General features: G+C 42.0%; 1 protein-coding gene across 1 annotated transcript; it reads right to left on the bottom strand.

Moving 5' to 3' along the window:
* Window positions 1-12,323: 12,323 nt before the first annotated feature.
* On the bottom strand, window positions 12,324-17,823 carry LOC103017077 (intercellular adhesion molecule 5). Its single transcript, XM_028164907.2, is given in 7 exon segments — window positions 12,324-12,532; window positions 12,728-12,970; window positions 13,635-13,904; window positions 14,440-14,718; window positions 14,972-15,292; window positions 16,164-16,430; window positions 17,769-17,823. Coding segments are annotated over 7 exon segments (1,644 nt in total).
* Window positions 17,824-22,190: the final 4,367 nt, after the last annotated feature.

Here is a 22,190-nt window from a genome sequence, read left to right as displayed (position 1 = left end):
TTGCCGGGCATCTCTGTTACCCCTCCCCAGTGCCTCCCCGGACCCTGCAAAGTGCCACTCCAGTGCCCACCGTCCTTTCCCAATAAAACGAGGTTGCATCACATTGTCTGAGTAGGTGTCATTCTATTATGGGGTGCAGGGGGGCAGTACAGCAAGGGGAGGGTTGGGAAGACAACCTGCAGGGGTCCTCTGGGCTCTATGGGAACCCAGATGCTGAACGATAATTGACCCGGTTCTTCCTGGGCTAGAAAGAAGCAGACACATCCCATTCTCTCTGTGACACACCCAGTCCATTCCCCAGGTCCGTAGTCCCAGTTTGCTGGGGACTCATAGGTCAGGACCACTCCCCTCGCCCCACCCCCAAAGTACTTGGAGGCATTTCTCTCTCCCCTACCAGAACCACAAGACCAAACCTAGCCCCCAAGGGTGGGAAGAAATGAAAGCAAGACGGGCTATTAAGTACGGAAATACAGAAAATGCCTCCAACATGTGAGGAAATCATAGAACTACCTTTGTGCAGAAATTTTAAGGTGAATACACGTTCAGCCCAACTACCCTTGGGAAATGGGAACAATGCAAAAATGGCTTTGGGACAAACAGAACCAGAACGTTTGGGATCTGAACTGGGGCAAGGGATGTGGAAGAGAGATTCTAAATTGAGGATTGCAAATTCAGTGCCAACAGGTGCCAGGTAGGTACATACATAAGTAACAAGGGCTGCATGTAAAGGGAGAAATAGCAACTAGCTCTCAGCCTGCTTGTGAGGGATACAGCACAGAGGGGTGAGGACCAGAGCAACCCAAAGAACTCAGGCCCCAGCTAAGGATGGGGCCCATCGGCCTTGTCAAGACTGCAGGAGCAGGGCTGCCAGACCTTCTGATTCTTCGAGACAGACAGGACATCCAGACTTTCATGTAAAATCTAATGTTTAAACATTGGCAACTAATTCTTATTGAAAACACTTTAAGGGCAAAAGTTAACCCAAACACATGTGGTCTTCAAGCTGTCAGTGGACAATTTGTTCTTAGAGGAGTGGATTGGGATAACTTGGTATAAGGGAAAGAATCAGAAAGACTTGGACTTGAACTTATGTTCGGGAAGAAATTACTTAACCTCCCTGAGACCCAGTTTCCTCACCGATAAAATGGAGATAATAGTGTATTGCCTTACAAGGCTCATGTGAGGATTAAATGAAATGAGGTTTCTGAAGTGATTGACACAGTACAGCACTCAAGAAGTTGCAGCTGGTTTTGCATTGAATTGTGGGGTGCTCTGTGTTTTCCAAGGGAATGTTTCAGTACTTGTCATCGAATCACATTCTGTTTTCCTAATGGCACCTCAGATGTTTCTTTTTTATTTCCAAATGAACTTAAAAGGGCAGCTTTAGTGTTAAGTTTTTAGTCACCCAAGCACCTTGGCTAAGTAACTAGTGATCTGTAAATTAATAGTTAGATGCTCAAAGTAACTCCATCATCCAAACATGATTTTACAAAGTCAATAATTCTTTCACAATGCAAATAATCAATAAATCTTCCTGAAAAGCTCAAAGTTTTACATGCCATAATGAATTTTCTTCAAAATGGGACTCACGTGTATTCATTTTGGATATTTTACATCAAGTAACTAATGTAAATGTAAACTTGGGGAGTAGTTGAAAGTTGGAATAATCAGAACCCTGGAGCTCCATTTCTTAACTCAGAAACCATTCCTCTGCCTTAGGTCATTTTTGTCTGACTTTTAAATCATGGAGTTTTGGAGTTAGAAGGGCCTCACAGGTCATCCTAATTCCTTCTAATTTAGGATTCTTACCCTATAGCCTCCCTCACAGATGGTACTCACTTGTGTAGCACTGGTGTCAAGGGAATTACTATTTTCCAAGGTAATTTATTCTATTAAACCCCTCTGGTTTCAGCAAAGTATTTCTTACATTCAGCTGAAATCAATGTCCCTGTAATATCCCTCATTTGACCTTAGAATTATTTGCATATCTCATGGTCTTTTAGAAGTTGATGTATTAAGCACAAATATTATTATCTGTTGGCTTGAATAAGTGTTTTAAAAGGAAAGTGAGGGGACTTCCCTGGCGGTCCAGCGGTTAAGACTCCATGCTTCCACTGCAGGGGGCAAGGGTTCAATCCCTGTTCGGGGAGCTAAGATTCCGCATGCGTGTGGTGTGGCAAAAAAGAAAAGGAAAGTGAGCCATCTTAAGAAGTATGTGTTGAATGAATGTGGCAGGAGAGGGGTGCCTGCAGAGAGGGGTGTTGTAGCCACTAGTAAGAGGGTTCTAAAGTGGGGCTGTCATGACAGCAGTTGACTGCAGAGGGACCCACACTCCAGAGAGCTTCCACTCAGCTCCTTCTGGGCGGGCATAGCTGAATCAACTCAACCACTGCTGGTTGAGAATTACGAAGACGCTAGTGGATTTTGCAAAATTTTTGAATTTAAAAAGACCTTAAAGACCATCTACCCTAAACTCTTTGATTTGCCAACTGTTAATCTCCCTTTCAGCTCTCCAGTTAGGCGTTGGATGGCAAACTCGGCTGTAAATTAGAAATGCCGGGGGTGTTTTCTGTAGCCTTCACTCCCTGAGATTCTGACTTTAATGGATCTGGGATGGGATCTGGACAAGAGAATTTTTAAAACTCCCCAGGTGAGAAGGCTGAGAATCACTGAGTTGGGACCACAAAGATGAAATGCACGTGTCCACAGGTATTGTATTGGTAAAAGGGCAAAAGGAGATGAGAGACCTGGGCCAGTTTCGACACTTTCTGTTTCCAGTTCTAACCAGTCAATTTTAAAAATTCTAATAAGTCAGTAGCAAAAGGACAAATACTGGATGATTCCTCCCATGTGAAGTACTTTGAGTAGTCAAATTCTTAGAGACAGAAAGTAGAATACTGGTTACAAGGGGCTGGGGGGAAGGGGAATGGGGAGTTGTTTAACGGGTAGACTTTTAGTTTTGCAAAATGAAAATGAGTTTCTGTTGTGAATTACACAATTGTAATTGTGTGAATTGTAATTCACAACAATGTGAATGTAGTTATTATTGAACTGTGTGTTTAAAGTGGTAAATTTTATGTTATGAATATTTTACTGCAATTTAAATTTTTAAATTGAGGTATAATTGGCAAAAAACTTTAGTTTCAGGTGTACAACATAATGATTTGATATTTGTATATATTGCAAAATGAGCACCACAATAAGTCTAGTTAATATCCGTCAGCATACATAGTTACAAAAATTTTTTTCTTGTGATGAGAACTTTTTTTTTAAACATTTTTAAAATTTTATTTATTTTTTAATTTATTTATTTTTGGCTGTGTTGGGTCTTCGTTGCTGCGTGTGGATTTTGTCTAGTTGCGGCAAGCGGGGGCTACTCTTCGTTGTGGTGCGCGGGCTTCTCATCGCGGTGGCTTCTCATTTTGCAGAGCACCGGCTCTAGGCATGCGGGTTTCAGTAGTTGCAGCACGCAGGCTCAGTAATTGTGGCTCGTGAGCTCTAGAGCACAGGCTCAGTAGTTGTGGCGCACGGACTTAGTTTCTCCGCGGCATGTGGGATCTTCCCAGACCAGGGCTCGAACCTGTGTCCCCTGCATTGGCAGGCAGATTCTTAACCACTGCACCACCAGGGAAGCCCAGAACTTTTAAGATCGATTCTCTTAGCAACTTTCAAATATGCAGTACGGTGTTAACTATAGTCACCATGTTGTACATTACATCTGAATGCATGATTTTAAATGTTTAAGAATTATTTTCTAGTGAAAAAGTCTTCCCCAAGGTTAAGATTAGTGAGATTTGCAGAAGAAAGAGTTCAATAGGCAGAGCTCCAGTAATCCTAGACCCCTTGGAATAATGTTTTTCTGATGCCATGTAATCTTTTAAATTTAACCTGAAATGATCATTCTGAATTTCTTCCATCATTATTGCTGAAACACATATGGTGAGTTTTGTCCTTTTATACACATTTGAGAGGACTTACACTTTGCCCTTGCTTCACAAGTCCTCAGAATTACAGGACCTGGGCTTCTGGGATATGCAAAAATGATACTGCTTTGTGACTTCTTTAAATCAGGCCCCAGCAAAGCTGAGAAACACTTTGAGTGATACCAGTATTAGGGTGACCAATTCGTGCCAGTTTGCATGAGACTTTCTCAGTTTTAGTGCCAAAAGTCCCATGTTTTAGGAACCTCTCCACTCAATGCAAACTGGGACAATTGGCCCTCCTACTAGTAGTCCCAAATCTTAGGGAACAACAACAACAACAAAAAATGGGAAAGTAGAGGAAGGAAAAGGAAATGGAATAGAAAAAGAGGAAGAGAAAACACAATGGAAAAAGAGAAAGGAAGTATCAGTGGTGTATATGACTTTTGATGGCCCTCAGTTGTTGCCATGGATTTCTGACTTTTGTTTTTTGAATTTTATTTTATTTATTTTTTTATACAGCAGGTTCTTATCAGGCATCAGTTTTATACACATCAGTGTATACATGTCAATCCCAATCGCCCAATTCAGCACACCACCATCCCCACCCACCACCCCCCCCACAGCTTTCCCCCCTTGGTGTCCATACATTTGTTCTCTACATCTGTGTCTCAACTTCTGCCCTGCAAACCGGTTCATCTGTACCATTTTTCTAGGTTCCACATACATGCGTTAATATACGATATTCGTTTTTCTCTTTCTGATTTACTTCACTCTGTATGACAGTCTCTAGATCCATCCACGTCTCAACAAATGACTCAATTTCGTTCCTTTTTATGGCTGAGTAATATTCCATTGTATATATGTACCACAACTTCTTTATCCATTCATCTGTTGAGGGGTATTTAGGTTGCTTCCATGACCTGGCTATTGTAAATAGTGCTGCAATGAACATTGGGGTGCATGCATCTTTTTGAATTATGGTTTTCTCTGGGTATATGCCCAGTAGTGGGATTGCTGGATCAAAAGGTAATTCTATTTTTAGTTTTTTAAGGAACCTCCATGCTGTTCTCCATAGTGGCTGTATCAATTTACATTCTCACCAACAGTGCAAGAGGGTTCCCTTTTCTCCACACCCTCTCCAGCATTTGTTGTTTGTAGATTTTCTGATGATGCCCATTCTAACTAGTGTGAGGTGATACCTCATTGTAGTTGTGATTTGCATTTCTCTAATAATTAGTGATGTTGAGCAGCTTTTCATGTGCTTCTTGTCCATCTGTATGTCTTCTTTGGAGAAATGTCTGTTTAGGTCTTCTGCCCATTTTTGGATTGGGTTGTTTGTTTCTTTAATATTGAGCTTCATGAGCTGTTTATATATTTTAGAGATTAATCCTTTGTCTGCTGATTCATTTGCAAATATTTTCTCCCTTTCTGAGGGTTGTCTTTTCGTCTTGTTTATGGTTTCCTTTGCTGTGCAAAAGCTTTGACATCTCATTAGGTCCCATTTGTTTATTTTTGTTTTTATTTCCATTCCTCTAGGAGGTGGATCAAAAAAGATCTTGCTGTGATTTATGTCAAAGAGTGTTCTTCCTATGTTTTCCTCTAAGAGTTTTATAGTGTCTGGTCTTACATTTAGGTCTCGAATCCATTTTGAGTTTATTTTTGTGAATGGTGTTAGGGAGTGTTCTAATTTCATTCTTTTACATGTAGCTGTCCAGTTTCCCCAGCACCACTTATTGAAGAGACTGTCTTTTCTCCATTGTATATCCTTGCCTCCTTAGTCATAGATTAGTTGACCATAGGTGCGTGGGTTTATCTCTGGGCTTTCTATCCTGTTCCATTGATCTATGTTTCTGTTTTTGTGCCAATACCATATTGTCTTGATTACTGTAGCTTTGTAGTATAGTCTGAAGTCAGGGAGTCTCATTTCTCCAGCTCCGTTTTTTTCCCTCAAGACTGCTTTGGCTATTCGGGGTCTTTTGTGTCTCCATACAAATTTTAAGATTTTTTTGTTCTAGTTTCATAAAAAATGCCATTGGTAATTTGATAGGGGTTGCATTGAATCTGTAGATTGCTTTGGGTAGTATAGTCATTTTCACAATATTGATTCTTCCAATCCAAGAACATGGTATATCTCTCCATCTGTTGGTATCATCTTTAAATTCTTTCATCAGTGTCTTATAGTTTTCTGCATACAGGTCTTTTGTCTCCTTAGGTAGGTTTATTCCTAGGTATTTTATTCTTTTTGTTGCAGTGGTAAATGGGAGTGTTTCCATAATTTCTCTTTCAGATTTTTCATCATTAGTGTATAGGAATGCAAGAGATTTCTGTGCATTAATTTTGTATCCTGCAACTTTACCAAATTCATTGATTAGTTCTAGTAGTTTTCTGGTGGCATCTTTAAGATTCTCTATGTATAGTATCATGTCATCCGCAAACAGTGACTGTTTTACTTCTTCTTTTCCAATTTGTATTCCTTTTATTTCCTTTTCTTCTCTGATTGCCGTGGCTAGGACTTCCAGAACTATGTTGAATAATAGTGGTGAGAGTGGACATCCTTGTCTTGTTCCTGATCTTAGAGGAAATGCTTTCAGTTTTTCACCGTTGAGAATGATGTTTGCTGTGGGTTTGTCATATATGGCCTTTATTATGTTGAGGTAGGTTCCCTCTATGCCCACTTTCTGGAGAGTTTTTATCAGAAATGGGTGTTGAATTTTGTCAAAAGCTTTTTCTGCATCTATTGAGATGATCATATGGTTTTTCTTTTTCAATTTGTTAATATGGTGTATCACATTGATTGATTTGCGTATATTGAAGAATCCTTGCATCCCTGGGATAAATCCCACTTGATCGTGGTGTATGATCCTTTTAATGTGTTGTTGGATTCTGTTTGCTAGTATTTTGTTGAGGATTTTTGCATCTATATTCATCAGTGATATTGGTCTGTAATTTTCTTTTTTTGTAGTATCTTTGTCTGGTTTTGGTATCAGGGTGATGGTGGCCTCATAGAATGAGTTTGGGAGTGTTCCTTCCTCTGCAATTTTTTGGAAGATTTTGAGAAGGATAGGTGTTAGCTCTCCTCTAAATGTTTGATAGAATTCACCTGTGAAGCCATCTGGTCCTGGACTTTTGTTTGTTGGAAGATTTTTAATCACAGTTTCAATTTCATTACTTGTGATTGGTCTGTTGATATTTTCTGTTTCTTCCTGGTTCAGTCTTGGAAGGTTATACCTTTCTAAGAATTTGTCCATTTCTTCCAGGTTGTCCATTTTGTTGGCATAGAGTTGCTTGTAGTAGTCTTTTAGGATGCTTTGTATTTCTGCGATGTCTGTTGTAACTTCTCCTTTTTCATTTCTAATTTTATTGATCTGAGTCCTCTCCCTCTTTTTCTTGGTGAGTCTGGCTAATGGTTTATCAATTTTGTTTATCTTCTCAAAGAACCAGCTTTTAGTTTTATTGATCTTTGCTATTGTTTTCTTTGTTTCTATTTCATTTATTTCTGCTCTGATCTTTATGATTTCTTTCCTTCTGCTAACTTTGGGTTTTGTTTGTTCTTCTTTCTCTAGTTCCTTTAGGTGTAAGGTTAGATTGTTTATTTGAGATTTTTCTTGTTTCTTGAGGTAGGCTTGTATAGCTATAAACTTCCCTCTTAGAACTGCTATTGCTGCATGCCATAGGTTTTGGATCATCGTGTTTTTATTGTCATTTGTCTCTAGGTATTTTTTGATTTCCTCTTTGATTTCTTCAGTGATCTCTTGGTTATTTAGTAACGTATTGTTTAGCCTCCATGTGTTTGTGCTTTTTACGTTTTTTTCCCTGTAGTTCATTTCTAATCTCATAGCATTGTGGTCAGAAAAGATGCTTGATATGATTTCAATTTTCTTAAATTTACTGAAGCTTGATTTGTGACCCAAGATGTGATCTATCCTGGAGAATGTTCCGTGCACACTTGAGAAGAAAATGTAATCTGCTGTTTTTGGATGGAATGTCCTACAAATATCAATTAAATCTATCTGGTCTATTGTGTCATTTAAAGCTTCTGTTTCCTTATTTATTTTCATTTTGGATGATCTGTCCATTGGTGTAAGTGAGGTGTTAAAGTCCCCCACTATTATTGTATTACTGTCGATTTCCTCTTTTATAGCTGTTAGCAGTTGCCTTATGTATTGAGGTCCTCCTATGTTGGGTGCATATATATTTATAATTGTTATATCTTCTTCTTGGATTGATCCCTTGATCATTATGTAGTGTCCTTCCTTGTCTCTTATAACATTCTTTATTTTAAAGTCTATTTTATCTGATATGAGTATTGCTACTCCAGCTTTCTTTTGATTTCCATTTGCATGGAATATCTTTTTCCATCCCCTCACTTTCAGTCTGTATGTGTCCCTAGGTCTGAAGTGGGTCTCTTGTAGACAGCATATAGGTGGGTCTTGTTTTTGTATCCATTCAGCAAGCCTGTGTCTTTTGGTTGGAGCATTTAATCCATTCACGTTTAAGGCAATTATCGATATGTACGTTCCTATGACCATTTTCTTAACTGTTTTGGGTTTGTTTTTGTAGGTCCTTTTCTTCTCTTGTGTTTCCTACTTAGGGAAGTTCCTTTAGCATTTGTTGTAGAGCTGGTTTGGTGGTGCTGAATTCTCTTAGCTTTTGCTTGTCTGTAAAGCTTTTGATTTCTCTATCGAATCTGAATGAGATCCTTGCCGGGTAGAGTAATCTTGGTTGTAGGTTCTTCCCTTTCATCACTTTAAGTATATCATGCCACTCCCTCCTGGCTTGTAGAGTTTCTGCTGAGAAATCAGCTGTTAACCTATGGGAGTTCCCTTGTATGTTATTTGTCATTTTTCCCTTGCTGCTTTCAATAATTTTTCTTTGTCTTTAATTTTTGCCAATTTGATTACTGTGTGTCTCGGTGTGTTTCTCCTTGGGTTTATCCTGTATGGGACTCGCTGTGCTTCCTGGACTTGGGTGGCTATTTCCTTTCCCATGTTAGGGAAGTTTTCGACTCTAATCTCTTCAAATATTTTCTCTGGTCCTTTCTCTCTCTCTTCTCCTTCTGGGACCCCTGTAATGTGAATGTTGTTGCATTTAACGTTGTCCCAGAGGTCTCTTAGGCTGTCTTCATTTCTTTTCATTCTTTTTTCTTTATTCTGTTCCACAGCAGTGAATTCCACCATTGTGTCTTCCAGGTCACTTATCTGTTCTTCTGCCTCAGTTATTCTGCTATTGATTCTTTCTAATGTAGTTTTCATTTCAGTTATTGAATTGTTCATCTCTGTTTCTTTCTAGGTCTTTGTTAAACATTTCTTGCATCTTCTCGATCTTTGCCTCCATTCTTTTTCCAAGGTCCTGGATCATCTTCACTATCATTATTCTGAATTCTTTTTCTGGAAGGTTGCCTATCTCCACTTCATTTAGTTGTTTTTCTGGGGTTTTATCTTGTTCCTTCATCTGGTACATAGCCCTCTGCCTTTTCATCTTGTCTATCTTTCTGTGAATGTGGTTTTTGTTCCACAAGCTTGCAGGATTGTAGTTCTTCTTGCTTCTGCTGTCTGCCCTCTGGTGGATGAGGCTATCTAAGAGGCTTGTGTAAGTTTCCTGATGGGAGGGACTGGTGGTGGGTAGAGCTCGGATTTCTGTCTCTTGCTTTCAGTTTATTATGGGTGTGATTACCACCAGCATTATATAGTAAAAACTAATACTTGTAAATACATGTATATGACACTATGCTAGTGTTTTTACCAGTACTATGTCATTTCTTTCCAAATATAATTATGTAATAGATAAATGCTGTTATTATCATCCCTATAGTAAGAAGCTTCACTGAAGATTTTTGTTTTCTCAGGTCTAAAAGTAAGTCACCTTGACTTTCCTAAGAGGATAAATTTTGGAGTATTAAAGGTAGCTCTCTTCACCTGGAGATAATCAGGGTAGCTGCAGTTAAGTGTGAGCTGGTTACTCTATTTTCAGAAAAGGAGTATGATCAAAACCTTTTAGGGGGTGGGGCCCCTGGGAGACACTAAAGGCAGCTACCCTTAGAAGGGTGAGCAGCGGCCAGCTGTATTATTCTGGAAAAAAGATGTAACGAGATCCTTTGTGCTTTAAGAATTGACTCGGAGGGGCCACTTGACCCCTGGTTGTGTTGACTCCTAGGGAGAGAAAGGAAGCAGAGGTTCCAAATCTACAAGGGAAAGAGCTTACCCAAATCTGAGAAGCCTTGGAGGACAGCTAATCCAAAGTATCCAGCTCTAAGAACTGTAACCCTGGAAATCCATGCAAGGCATCACCGAAGCTGGACCAAGCCCTGGGAAGCCGATCGTCCTCCCTGGAAGATCCTCGGCAGCCCACCTGGGAAGCTGGATTTGTAGTACCGCAAGGTTTGATAGACTGTGTAGGACACTGTCAACAGTGACACCATGTGGCAGTGAGAAGCAAAGGCAGGAGCAGGCTAAGCCTCCAGGCTCTCCAAGGTGGACCAAGAAGTCAGAATGACCCCCTTCCTCCCTCCTGTTTAGGATTCACTGTGCCACAGAGCACTGGGGCCATGAGGTGGGGTTTGCAGATACGAGACAGCTACAGACCTGATGCAGCTGATCCCCAGACACTGAAATGACTGAAGATTCCCGGATGAGGCAACTCCATGCTCGTCTTTCTAACTTATTTCCCCAAGTGCTCAATTCAGAAAAGCGGATAATTTCTATTACTCACATGATGAGAGAGCAGTGACTAGTATATTTAGTAGAATAATTGAAGCAGAGAAGATCATTTTGGAGGGCTGCTGTTTTGTAAAATCAAACGGGGTACTTCCAAGCTCCCCCCAGGAAGCCTTCCTTGATCCTGAGTTAGGTGTTCTCCTAAGGACCTGTGCTTCCCCATTCATAGCATTTAAGGTGCAATTGTGCTTTCTTGTTGACGTGCTCTAGCTTGTAGCAGCAGGGACAGTATTTTGTTCACCATTGTATCTCTGCTGCTTTGTATGTGTTGAAACCAAAGGATTATTTTATAGCTAATCCATAACCCAGACTCAGGAAAAGTCTGGGAAGAATGAGAGTTTTTTCACTTTGATGCCTGATGCTGTGTTCTTTCTATCTGGTGTCTTCAATTTGGAAGGCTGTGGACCTCCATCTGGAAGTCTGAACTTTAGTTTTGAAGGCAAGTCAAAAAGGCTGCTTCCTGAACTAATGCACCACCTGCCCTGGGCTGTTTGGTTATGCTACCAACTTGATATTCTTTTCAAAGAAATTGTTCTCAAAGTGCAACTCTGTGACTTAATAAAAACTTTCAGCAGTGACACAGAAGAGAAATACTTTCAGAGGTCGTAAAATCACTTTTACTTTTTATCATTTCCAACATTTCAGTGACCCATACATGACTGATTTGGGAGAGAAGATCTGGTTTTACAATTCTTCATGTCTTCTCTAGGGGATGAATATAATCTTTCCAAAGAACAGAGAAGGAAGCTCAATCATATAGTGAACATTGTCACAGGAGGAGTCGTCCTGAAGCTTAAAGGGAAGTTTGCAGATGTATAAAAATATATACTTCTTTATGTAAAAGGAGAATAAACATTGGAACTCTACCCTAAGAGCTTGTACAGGTAAAAAAAAAAATTAATATGTTTAATGTGAACTCACAGATGATCTACTCTATAATGGATTATGAAAAGGAATTCAGAGATGTTTGGAGCTCAATTTCATGGAAGAACTCTACCTTCCATTTCAGGGACAGAACACTGGGCTAGAAAGGCTGCTTGTCTGACCCAGTGTGGAATTTCTTATGATTTGTGTACTCCTCTATGGCACAAAATAGATGGTTGGTGAGTTGAAGCCTAACCAGACACTGAGCCTTAATGATGTCATCAAGCTCAGCTCTGGGAGCCAGCATTCCAGAACCCCAGGCTAGGGGAGCACAGGAATGTGTAGGCGGGAATCGGGTTCTGATTCCTAGCCCTTTGTTTGGTATTGACTCCCTTCAAACCCCAGTCCCCAGACTAAGAAATTGGTTCCCACTTAGTCATGAGGAAACCCTGAGAAATGAGTTGTATTTCAGAGATATTTCTGGCTATCTCTTCAGTCTGATGTTTGGGAGCAAAGGGCAGTGGGAATGGGGGTGACAAGGCACAGGCAGGATCTTCTTTTCTGAATCTGAGAGTGGACTGATTAAGCACACAGCAAGGAGCAAAAGGCCCTCTCACCAGGTGAACACTGAGACTGAATTCCTACTCAGAGGAGTTGAGCTTGTGGGTGGATTGGATCCACAGGACATGAGGGCCTGAAACACTGTTTTATGGGACCACAGAACACAAAGGATAATGTCTCTTCCTTTCTCTTCTACTCTCTCTTCCCTCCCTCAGGAAACCCCGGTAGTAGAGGGTGCCTTCAACCAAATAGCTGTTTCTAACTAACAGTTCTGTGCATTGTGCTTTTCTGCTTGTTGAACAGCAAACTGGCTTTCCTCCTCTTTGTTCTTCTCCTTCTGCCTACAGGGCAAGTTCCTCCTCTCTATCTTGCAGGGCCGATAGTTCAAATACAGTGCTATGACGATTACGCCCACTCCAAGGGTGACAATAATAATGACGAAGATGGTGGAACTGACTCCTTCATCCAGTCATGCCCAAGCACAGAAGACAGAGAAGTGGGAGTGTTCGAGGGCAGGAGAATCGCCCCAGCCCAGCCCACAAGGCCCATTTGTCAGTCTCACCCTCCCCAGCCCACCAAAATCTTTCTTCTTTCCATGTTTGGTTAAGAATCCCAACCCCTGGGGGATTTCCATCCTGGGCCTGGCAGCAGGGGAGCTGCAGTCACCTTGAACAATGACAGCAATGTCTTTGCTGACAGAGCCCAGCTGGTTAGTGGCTGTGCAGCAGTAGGTTCTAGAGTGGTCCTGGGTTGCCTTCTGTGGCACTTCAAGGTCAAAGATCATTCCATTCCAGGTACACAACAAGATTGGTGTCGGATTTCCCTTTGGGACACAGGCAAGCATCTGCTCCATCCCTTCCAACCAGGTCTGATTGCCAGGGCAACCAGATTCCTCTAATCATGGCTTGTCTGGAAAAACAAGAGCCCAGAGGGGCCAGCTCAGTGCGCCACATTCCCTTGTCTCCATCATGCTCGGGGCTCCCTGTCCCTCCCCTAATCCAGACACTGTGTCTCCTCCACCCAATAGCTTTCTTTCCCAAGGGGAGGACCATCAGTTCCCTGCTTTGAGCTACTCTTTTTCCTCCCTGGACGAGACTGAGATGCAGCACAGGGCATTTTAATGGATTAAGACTAAATGATCTGAACTGCTTGGTCACTGATGGCCCTGGGGTCCCTGCTTCCCATCTTTGCTTCTCAGTGAGTGAGAACATGAGTAGGGGTGAACCCAGAGACAACGATTTTTCTACTTTTCAAAATACAAGTTTCTATGAGGAAATTTCCCTCCTCAGCATAGGCTCCAACTATCACTTCCTATGTTCTCAGCCTTTGGCCCTCAACTAATACTGCCTGATCACTTTAACCACTTTTTCTTTTCTCTTCCCGGTTTCCCCCTACTCACTTTCCTAGGGGTAAGGTAAGCTTGGAGAGCTTTAATTTTATTTTCTCCTTTGATTTTTTTTTTTTTTAATGAGAAAAATGTGGCAACTCTAATAATGAAGCTGCTGGCCAAGATCTCTGGAAATGGAAGACTAATAATCCTTGTTTTGACAAGAAAGATCAGGCTTCTACTCACATAAGACGTGGAGTTGGTTCACAGTGGTTTTGCTCAACCGCTGACCCTGAACCTCCGAAGAGGCCTCACAGGAGAAATTTCGGCCATCATCTTCCTCCCTGGAGGTAAGTAAAAGCCAGGCAGGCTCCCCAGGGGCAGGGAGATCTGGGGCTCCCTGAAGCCAAAGAGTAGGGCTGGGTGATGTTAATACATGCCCTGAGAAGGTCACATTAATTTCTGTCCCTGCCAATGGGTATAATTCTTCTATCTCCAGGATTGGCGGAGGGAAGCCTATAAAGAAAGGAAAAAGAGAATCAAACATATTTCTCAAAACTGGCAGCCACTTCTGTACTCTTGCTGCTGGTGGTACCCCTCGGGTAGGCAGACAACAGGGGAAAGACTTTGGATACCATTACTGCTTCTGTGCTGACTGGCCGGAGCAACGAGATGGTTGGGGAATTTGAGAGCTTCTCCTGTAACAAATGCCACATGCACGTATTTGGCTATGCCTCTGCTGCAAGGATAGAGAGATGTCTTTTCATCTTACAGATTTCCTCCTCACTCCAAATCATTGTTCCTAGGAATAAGTTCAAGTACTCACAATCACTCTGTAAGTAGGATGGCCTAAGGAAACAGGGTGAGGGCTAGATAGAACTACTGCCTCAGCGCACCCCTGCACTTAGAGAAAGATGAAAACTAATGTTCACTTTGGAGTATACCTAGCAAAGATTAGTAGGGATATTTGCAGTTGAATCACCAAGCCTTTACTATGGACGTTTTCAATGGCAGAGAACTGTCAAGGGAAGGGAAGAGGCAGGTTACTTACTATAGATATGCACTGGCTCTCTTGTTTTGTGTTCCACTGGACCCAGAGATACAAGGCAAGACAGCTCCTGATCACCAGTCTCCATGGCCGGAGCAGTGGCATTGGCCCATACTGTGTCTCCCTCCCAGGAGAGGAAGGGCCTAAGCTCCTGGTCTCCCATGAACATGTGGATCATTACCTCTTCAGCTGGGAACACCCTAACCACCTCACAGCTCATGGTCTCTGCCATCCCAACTTCCAGAAGTGAAGAGACCCAGATTTGGGGGTTCTGAGAGAATTCTGCCAAGAAATGAGGAAAAGGAAAGAAAGGAGAAAAGCCATGATAAATCACATGTCATATAGGACCCCACAATGTAGGGAGTGGGGCTAGAAGCTCTCTGTCCCCCACGGTGAGTTTAAAACTCAAGTAAAGGTGGAGCTCAATTACCCTTACACCCTCATCCTAAACACTATGGGAAATCAGTGCCAAAGGCCAAGGTAAGCTGAGGAAAATGAGCCCCAGGATTCCTTCCACACCTGGGCTCTGACTCACCAAAGATTCAGAGCACCTTGATGGCTGAGCTGCTGCAAAAGAGCCCTCCACCATGTGAACTCAGGTCCAGTTCTGCATGGCAGGAGAAATTGCACCTGTCATCCTCCCTTTGGGCTTTGACACTGATGGTGACCTCAGCCCTTTGGGAGGCCACAGCCAAGCTCCTAGAATTCTTTCTATGTAGTTCTTGGTTATCCTGGAGAAGGGTAAGGGTGAGGTTTTCCAGGGGTGTGACACTGGGCACGTGGCATGTCACTGTAAAGGCTTCATCCACAGCCACCCATTCAGGCTGCAGCTCCATGATCACTTGCTCTGGTGGCTCTTTAAGACAAAAAAGGTGGGCTTGATGAGAGAAAGATACTCAACTCTCCCGAAAGAAATGGTATAGGACAGAAAGCCTGTGATAGAAGGTGACCACTACTCTTAAACCATCTGATGAACAGTGTCAGCTTTCTGCCCTAGATGAGATGACTTAGCCTTCTTCTTCCCATCAAAGGTGGCTAAAGCCAAGAAATGTAACTGTTGAGGGGCCCCCTGCTTTGATAGTTGCTGCCATTCTGGAGAGCTTTTCTCTCTTACCAGAGGTGCTTCAGAGGCATGAGCAACTTCTGAGGAGCTTCTTACCGTCACATGAAAACTACACCCTAGCTAACCAAGCTCTGACACCCCAGAGATCACACTTATTCTTATGGCTACATCTTTGTCAATGCTATTTGTCCACCTGAAAGAGGCTCCTCACCCATTCCCATCACTTCAAAACCTAACCATTTGCAGGAGTGAAACTCAAGAGCCTCCTTTTCTGTGGAGACTTCTCCAACTACCCCAGCCTACAAAGACCCCGCTTTCCCTAATCCCTGTTTATTCTAAAAATTTGTGACAAATAATTCAACACTAATTTTATACTGTTTTGATAATTTATAAATTAGCATCATTAGCAAATGCCTCCTGTATTTGAACATATTCTCAAAGCACAGATGTCTGGAGGTGCTCTATGGTCTGCTCCTAATTTAAAGGCCTACACCAAAGGCAAACAGAAATAATTGGCTCTAGAATCCCTACAGTAGGACAGAAATCTTTATTAAGGGCCACAATTCTCTCCCCTAAAAGAAGTCTCTTTCTAATTATTCCCTAAAGAAGGCACAGTCATGTTCCCCCACTCTTCCCTTCCTCCCCAGCCCTCAGCCCCACTCACGGTACACAGTGATGCCAAGGCTTATGTCCTTTTGGATCCCTGCACAAGAGAAGAAGCACTGCAGGATGGAATTCTGTGCGACATCTTCCAGGAGAAACTCCTTCCACTGAGGCCCTTTGCCCACCTGGGTTTTGTTTAATAAGGTCTCAATTCCACTGGGTCCCGGGTCTGGACATGTGGTGCTGCAGTTGACCCTTAGGGACTGCCCATACTTTACAAGGGCCTGATGTGGCCAAACAGAAACCTCAAATAGGTCTTCTGCAGCCCCTGAAAAGGTCAACCACATATGCCAAAGACGCTGGTGAGGACCACAAGACCCAAGAAAGAAAATACAGAGCCTATTCTATCTAGTTACAGGTTAGAGAATAGGAATAAAAATACCCTGAATAAAAAGGCACAGGGGACAAACAAGAAAAAGACCCTTAAGCAACAAGTTAGAATCCTGACTCTACCACCATTCCCTCCTCTCATCATCTTTCTTGGGATCTCGATTTCTCTAATAGTGTCACCATGGAAACTATGGCATTGCTAAAAATCATGCCCAGGAAACCATTCTCTTCCTAAACTTCCAGAAATCTTGGAAACTTCCAGAATTGGCTGCTGAGGGCCCTCATGGGGTAAGTAGACCCCTGAAAAAAAAAGAGCTTTGTTACTTATACCTCAAAGCAGTGTTTCTCAAATTATGGTCTAAGAATTGCCTTCACCAGAATTATGCTGGAATGCTTGTAGATTGTAGATTCCAGCTCCACCTCAGACTGAATGATTAAGAATTTGTGAAGGCAGGACCTGGAAATACTCAAGGGAACAAAACAAGCACTCCTGGTGACCTTTGTGCACACCAAATTATGGGAACCACTGGTATAAAGGTGACTCCCAGGGTCACTCATTTCCATGGAACTTTTCACCTCTTCTTCTCAAAATGAGACTATTCCATTTTGCTTTGGTGCTAAGGCAATAGATGTTTTTGGATGCTTAAGAGTTTAGTCTGTTAGGGAACTCTTCTCAGGAACAGTGAGAGAGACATCAGGTAAGTTTTAAATGTCTGATATCGGTGAGGGGCACAGTGTCCCAAAAACTTCCCTTACCGGTCCCCTTTAGCTATTCCAGGTCCACCATCTACTTCATCTCCCAAATACTAGTCCCTTCTGGGAATACACAACTCTTGCAGCAATGTTACCCACTAAGGCTCCAGTTCCTTTCTTGCCATCTGGAGAACTCACTCTTCACAACTGCACTATGGGCCCTGTCCTATCGAGATCCTATTGTAGCTCATCATGACACAAAAGATGGCAACACAGAAGTAAAAATATTCCCGAAAGCAGAATAGGATGGTCCAGGGGCAGCAGGGAGCCAAGCAGAGAAGGTATATTTCTTAGAGAAGGTTTTTTCTGATGGTCTATTATCCTGTCCCTTAATGTGGGTTTTCCCAGTTACAAGCCAGAAACACCTAGGATTCTGTGTCCTAGATCCAAGAAAAAGGACTCTTTCCCAAGGGTCCAGATGAGTGAATACTAGTGTCACCCCTCTCAGGATTTCCTATCCTCTTTCTCATTGACCTGTGCCCTGGCACATACTAGCTAAAGAAACTTTCCCAAATAGCCTCACCTGGGCAAGGAATCAGGGCCAGCAGGGCCCAGACACCAAACAGTAGCATTTCCATCCTTATGAGAAGGGCCAAAAGCTGGAGAGGAAGAAAGGAGACAGCAATGCTGGAGAAAGTGACAAAAAAAGAGAAAAAGGATATAGGAAATTCTTTCTTTGATGCTCTTCAAGGTTAGCTCCTTCCCTAAAAAACTTGCATGGTCTGGAGAAATTGCAGCAAGAGTATCAGTGGTTTGGATGTACTAAAAGAAATTCTTGCATCTATTTCAGTTTGGTTTATGTGCATAACAAAGACATAGGAAAATATGAGAAATAATGAAGGGGATATTAAATTAAGTGAGATTCCTGTATAAGCTTGTATTGCACTTACCTGTTTACAAGTTTGCCTCTATTTGAGTCAATAGAAGATGGCTGTTAGCATAGACATATAAAAAGTGAGGTTTAGAGAGACGAAATTTGGCAGTGTTTATCTGGCACTGTCCAGTGGAAAGTGACCCTGAATCTAGAAAACATGTTCACTCGAGTCCTGTTCTCTTATGGGAGAAATGTTTCTTCAAGGACTCTCTCTTCACGACCTCTATGAAATATCCCTCAAGACAATCCATCTCTTTTTGATCTGCCTCCAGGTTCACCAAGCAACATTTGGATTACTACTTTGGCTTAGTTAAATCTTAAGTGCCCACTTCTTTTCTCTGCCAATCCATACCAAGTTTTTCTTTCAAAACCCCATTCAAGCAAATTTCTTCTAAGAAAGGACTTCCTTGACTAATCCTATCCCACTTCATAATCCCTCACTTATTACACATTACCTGTACCTCACTTTATGCCAAACATGATTTCTGAAGCTATGTATATTAAAATGTAATTCACCTCAGTGCATTATTTTAATGATGTAATCATTACTGTACTAGGAATTCCTTAAGAACAAGAGATAATCCTTTCATCATCTTGCATCTGCAGCACCTAGCACAGTGCCTAGCATGTTATGGATATTCCATAAATGAGTGACTATCCTCTAATTCTCCATTTTAATTTTCATACACTGGGTTGTGTGCAACTCTACCTTTACTTGTATGCTGGTCTGAAAGAGGGTTTTGGTTTTTTTTGTTTTTTGGTCTTTTTTTATACACGCATAAAACAATAGGCATATCAAAATTTACACTCCCAAGTAAATGCTACCATTCAAAACAATCACTTTGGGCGGCTATAAATTTAATCCAGTGATGACACCATTATTCAAAACTTTTTTGGGAAGTGATTTAGAACTGGCTTTTAAGCTACATAAGAAATATCAGTCTCTTTATTAAGCTATTCTGTTGGGTTGGCCAAAAGTACCTTCGGTTTTTAAGTAAAAATAAAAGACACATTTTTCATTTTTACCAAGAACTTTGTTGAACAATGTATTCACCCTTTTGTTCCACTACCTTCTGCCATTTTTCAGGCAACTTCATAATTCCATCTCCCCAAAACTTTTTATCTTTTTGAGCAAAGAACTGTTCCAGGTGCCTTTTACAGTCTTCTAGGGAATTGAATTTTCTTCCATTAAGAGAATTCTGTAAAGACCAAAATAAATAGAAATCCGAAGGTGCAACGTCTGGTGAATATGGCAGATGAATCAGAACTTCCCAGCCAAGCTGTAACAGTTTTTCCCTGGTCATCAAAGAAACATGCAGTCTTGCATTATCCTGATGGAAGATTATGCATTTTCTGTTGACTAATTCTGGACACTTTTCGTCGAGTGCGGCTTTCAGTTGGTGTAACTGGGATGGAATTAATCGTTTGGTTTTCCAGAAGGAGCTCATAATAGAGGACTCTCTTCCAATCCCACCATATACAAAACATCACCTTCTTTGGATGAAGACCGGACTTTGGTGTGGTTGGTGGTGGTTCATTTCGCCTGCCCCACGATCTCTTCCGTTCCACGTTATCGTACAGTATCCACTTTTCATCGCCTGTCACAACTTGTTTTAAAAACAGAACATTTTCATTACGTTTAAGTAGAGAATTGCATGCGTAAATATGGTCAAGAAGGTTTTTTTCACTTATGTGGAACCCAAACATCAAAGCGATTCACATAACCAAGCTGGTGCAAATGATTTTCAACCCTGATTTGGATATTTTGAGTATGTGGGCTATCTCCTGCATGGTTTAACATTGATTGTTCTCAATTCATGTCTCGATTTGATCGCTATCAACTTCATCTGGTCTACCTGACCATGGAGCAGCGTCCAGCGAGAAATCTCCAGCACGAAACTTTGCAAACCACTTTTGATACGTTCAATCAGTCTCAGTACGTTCTCCGTACACTGCACAAATCTTTTCTTGCGTTTCGGTTGCGTTTTTACTTTTCTTGAAATAATAAAGCATAACATGCCAAAAATGTTGCTTTTTTTCTTCCATCTTCAATATTAAAAGGCTACACAAAAATTCACCAACTTTGATAAGTCTTTTTTTAAATGCACGCGGATATGACAGCTGTCATATACAATCTAACAAAACTGTTTCCAATGAAGTTAAAGACAACTAAGTGCTACTAGAGCCATCTTATGGTAAAAAAACGAACGAACCTTTTGGCCAACCCAATATTCTTTGGACAAAAGTGATATTACTCAGTCACCTTATTCCCCAAACTTAGCTCTGAGTAACTTACATCTCTTTCAAAGGAAGATCTCCTATCAGTGAAGAGATTCTAAATAAAGTAACCTCAGACTCTGAAGGACATTTCAAAACAAGTGTTTTGAGTAACAACAGCTCTGCTGAAAAGAGTACAGAAGCCCCAATTGGGACTACTTATATTCATACATTCTTTCAGCAAACAATTATCGAGCCAGGCTTGTAGTAAGGTGTTGAAGTTACCGAGATTTATCCTATGACATAGGAATTCCTGGTAGTTGGAGGGAAAGACAAATGTAAATACAAATAACAATATACTGTGCCGAATGTTATCATAAATATTGGGAGGGAGTAAAATGAGAATTAAATGAGTTAATTCAAGTGTTTAGTCCAACTATTGGCACCTAAGTCTTCAATAAATGTGATGATGGTGATTGTGCTGCTCTTGTTGACGTTGCTGATAATGATAAGCAAATTGATCAGGGAGCATTGAGGAGGGAATCATTACTTCTCTCTGAAGGAGTTGAGAAGGTCTCTCAGAAAGGTCCCCTTTGAGCTGCATTTTCTATTATGTGCAGAAGTCTGTTAACGCATGAAGTGATATGGAGAAGAGGTCAGGCCAGGCTTATTTGAGAAAATTAGAGCAGTTCATCCTCGTTTTCCCTGTGGCATGCTATGATCAGGTACTGAAACATGAAATTTTACATTCATTTTCTTAATGAAAAAGAAAGTGGCATCCCTAATGGGAAACAATTTTTAAATCTTGAAATCCCTTTTGCTCACTCTGTAGACTATACCCTAAATTTAAGGTTTAAACTGTCGGCTATTCTAGGCCTGTACTCCAGCCACTAAAGGGTTGCAGGGAGAGTGGTGGGCAATGAGGGGAGGGTGGCAAACACGCATGTGCTATTGGATGGCTTTGGCTGTGTAGCTGAACTGGACTTCCTGTCAGAGTTTGCGATGCTCACCATCCATTTACATCCCAGGGGTTCTTGCAGTTTCTTATACAGACCTGAGTCACATCCCACCCTTTGAACACTGTCTCTTCGCTATGCCTAGAATTCGCTTCCTCCTTCCTGAACACTCCTTCACCCAGTTCAATGTATCTTTTCAACGAAGCCCACTGTGACCACCACTTTTCAACCCCGGGTGCCCAGGCCGCATCCCAGCACACCCTCGGTCGACGCTGCTGCTTTCTTTTCCTCCAGCAGCGCCACCTTCTACCACACTCCCCCTGACCCCTTAGGCCTGGGAGTCTGGTCTACTTCCGGCCTGGACTGTAAGCCCCGTGAGGGCAGGGCCTTTTTCACTGATGGATCCCAAGCACCCGGAATGGCTGTAGGTGTTCAACGACTATAAACGAATGAATGAATGAACTAGATAAAATATTTACAAATACTTGAGTGAGGGGCTGTGCCCACTGCCCGAATACAGAGCTCAGTCAGTTGTGGCTTGGAAGGCGTTTCCCGTGCAGCGTGTACACAACGTGGCACTCAGCCCAACAGACCATGAAGCCTTTTAAAGGTGGATGGTATTTTAAATTTTTTAACTATGTGGGGGCAATACTTCAATGAGTGCTCCTCAAAAATTCCGGAGTGTGAGGAGGTAAAGCCCACCAGGAGGCCAGACCCCCACAGATTTGACAGGAAAGCCGGGAGAAGACCCCAGCATGAATCCAAGCAAAGAAAACAAGACCTAAGTTCTCAATGAGGGCCGCTCCTCGCAGCTCCAGCCGCTCCTCGCCTCGCCCTCTTCGCTCTCAGGCGCCCGCCACGCGCTCAGACCGTTTGTAGGCACAGCCTGGCGGGGGCG

The sequence above is a fragment of the Balaenoptera acutorostrata genome, chromosome 20, assembly GCF_949987535.1.
Source record: "Balaenoptera acutorostrata chromosome 20, mBalAcu1.1, whole genome shotgun sequence".
Classification (NCBI taxonomy): Eukaryota; Metazoa; Chordata; class Mammalia; order Artiodactyla; family Balaenopteridae; genus Balaenoptera; species Balaenoptera acutorostrata.
The sequence above is the reverse complement of the archived record's forward strand: the minus strand, read 5'-3'. Positions and strand labels throughout refer to the sequence as shown.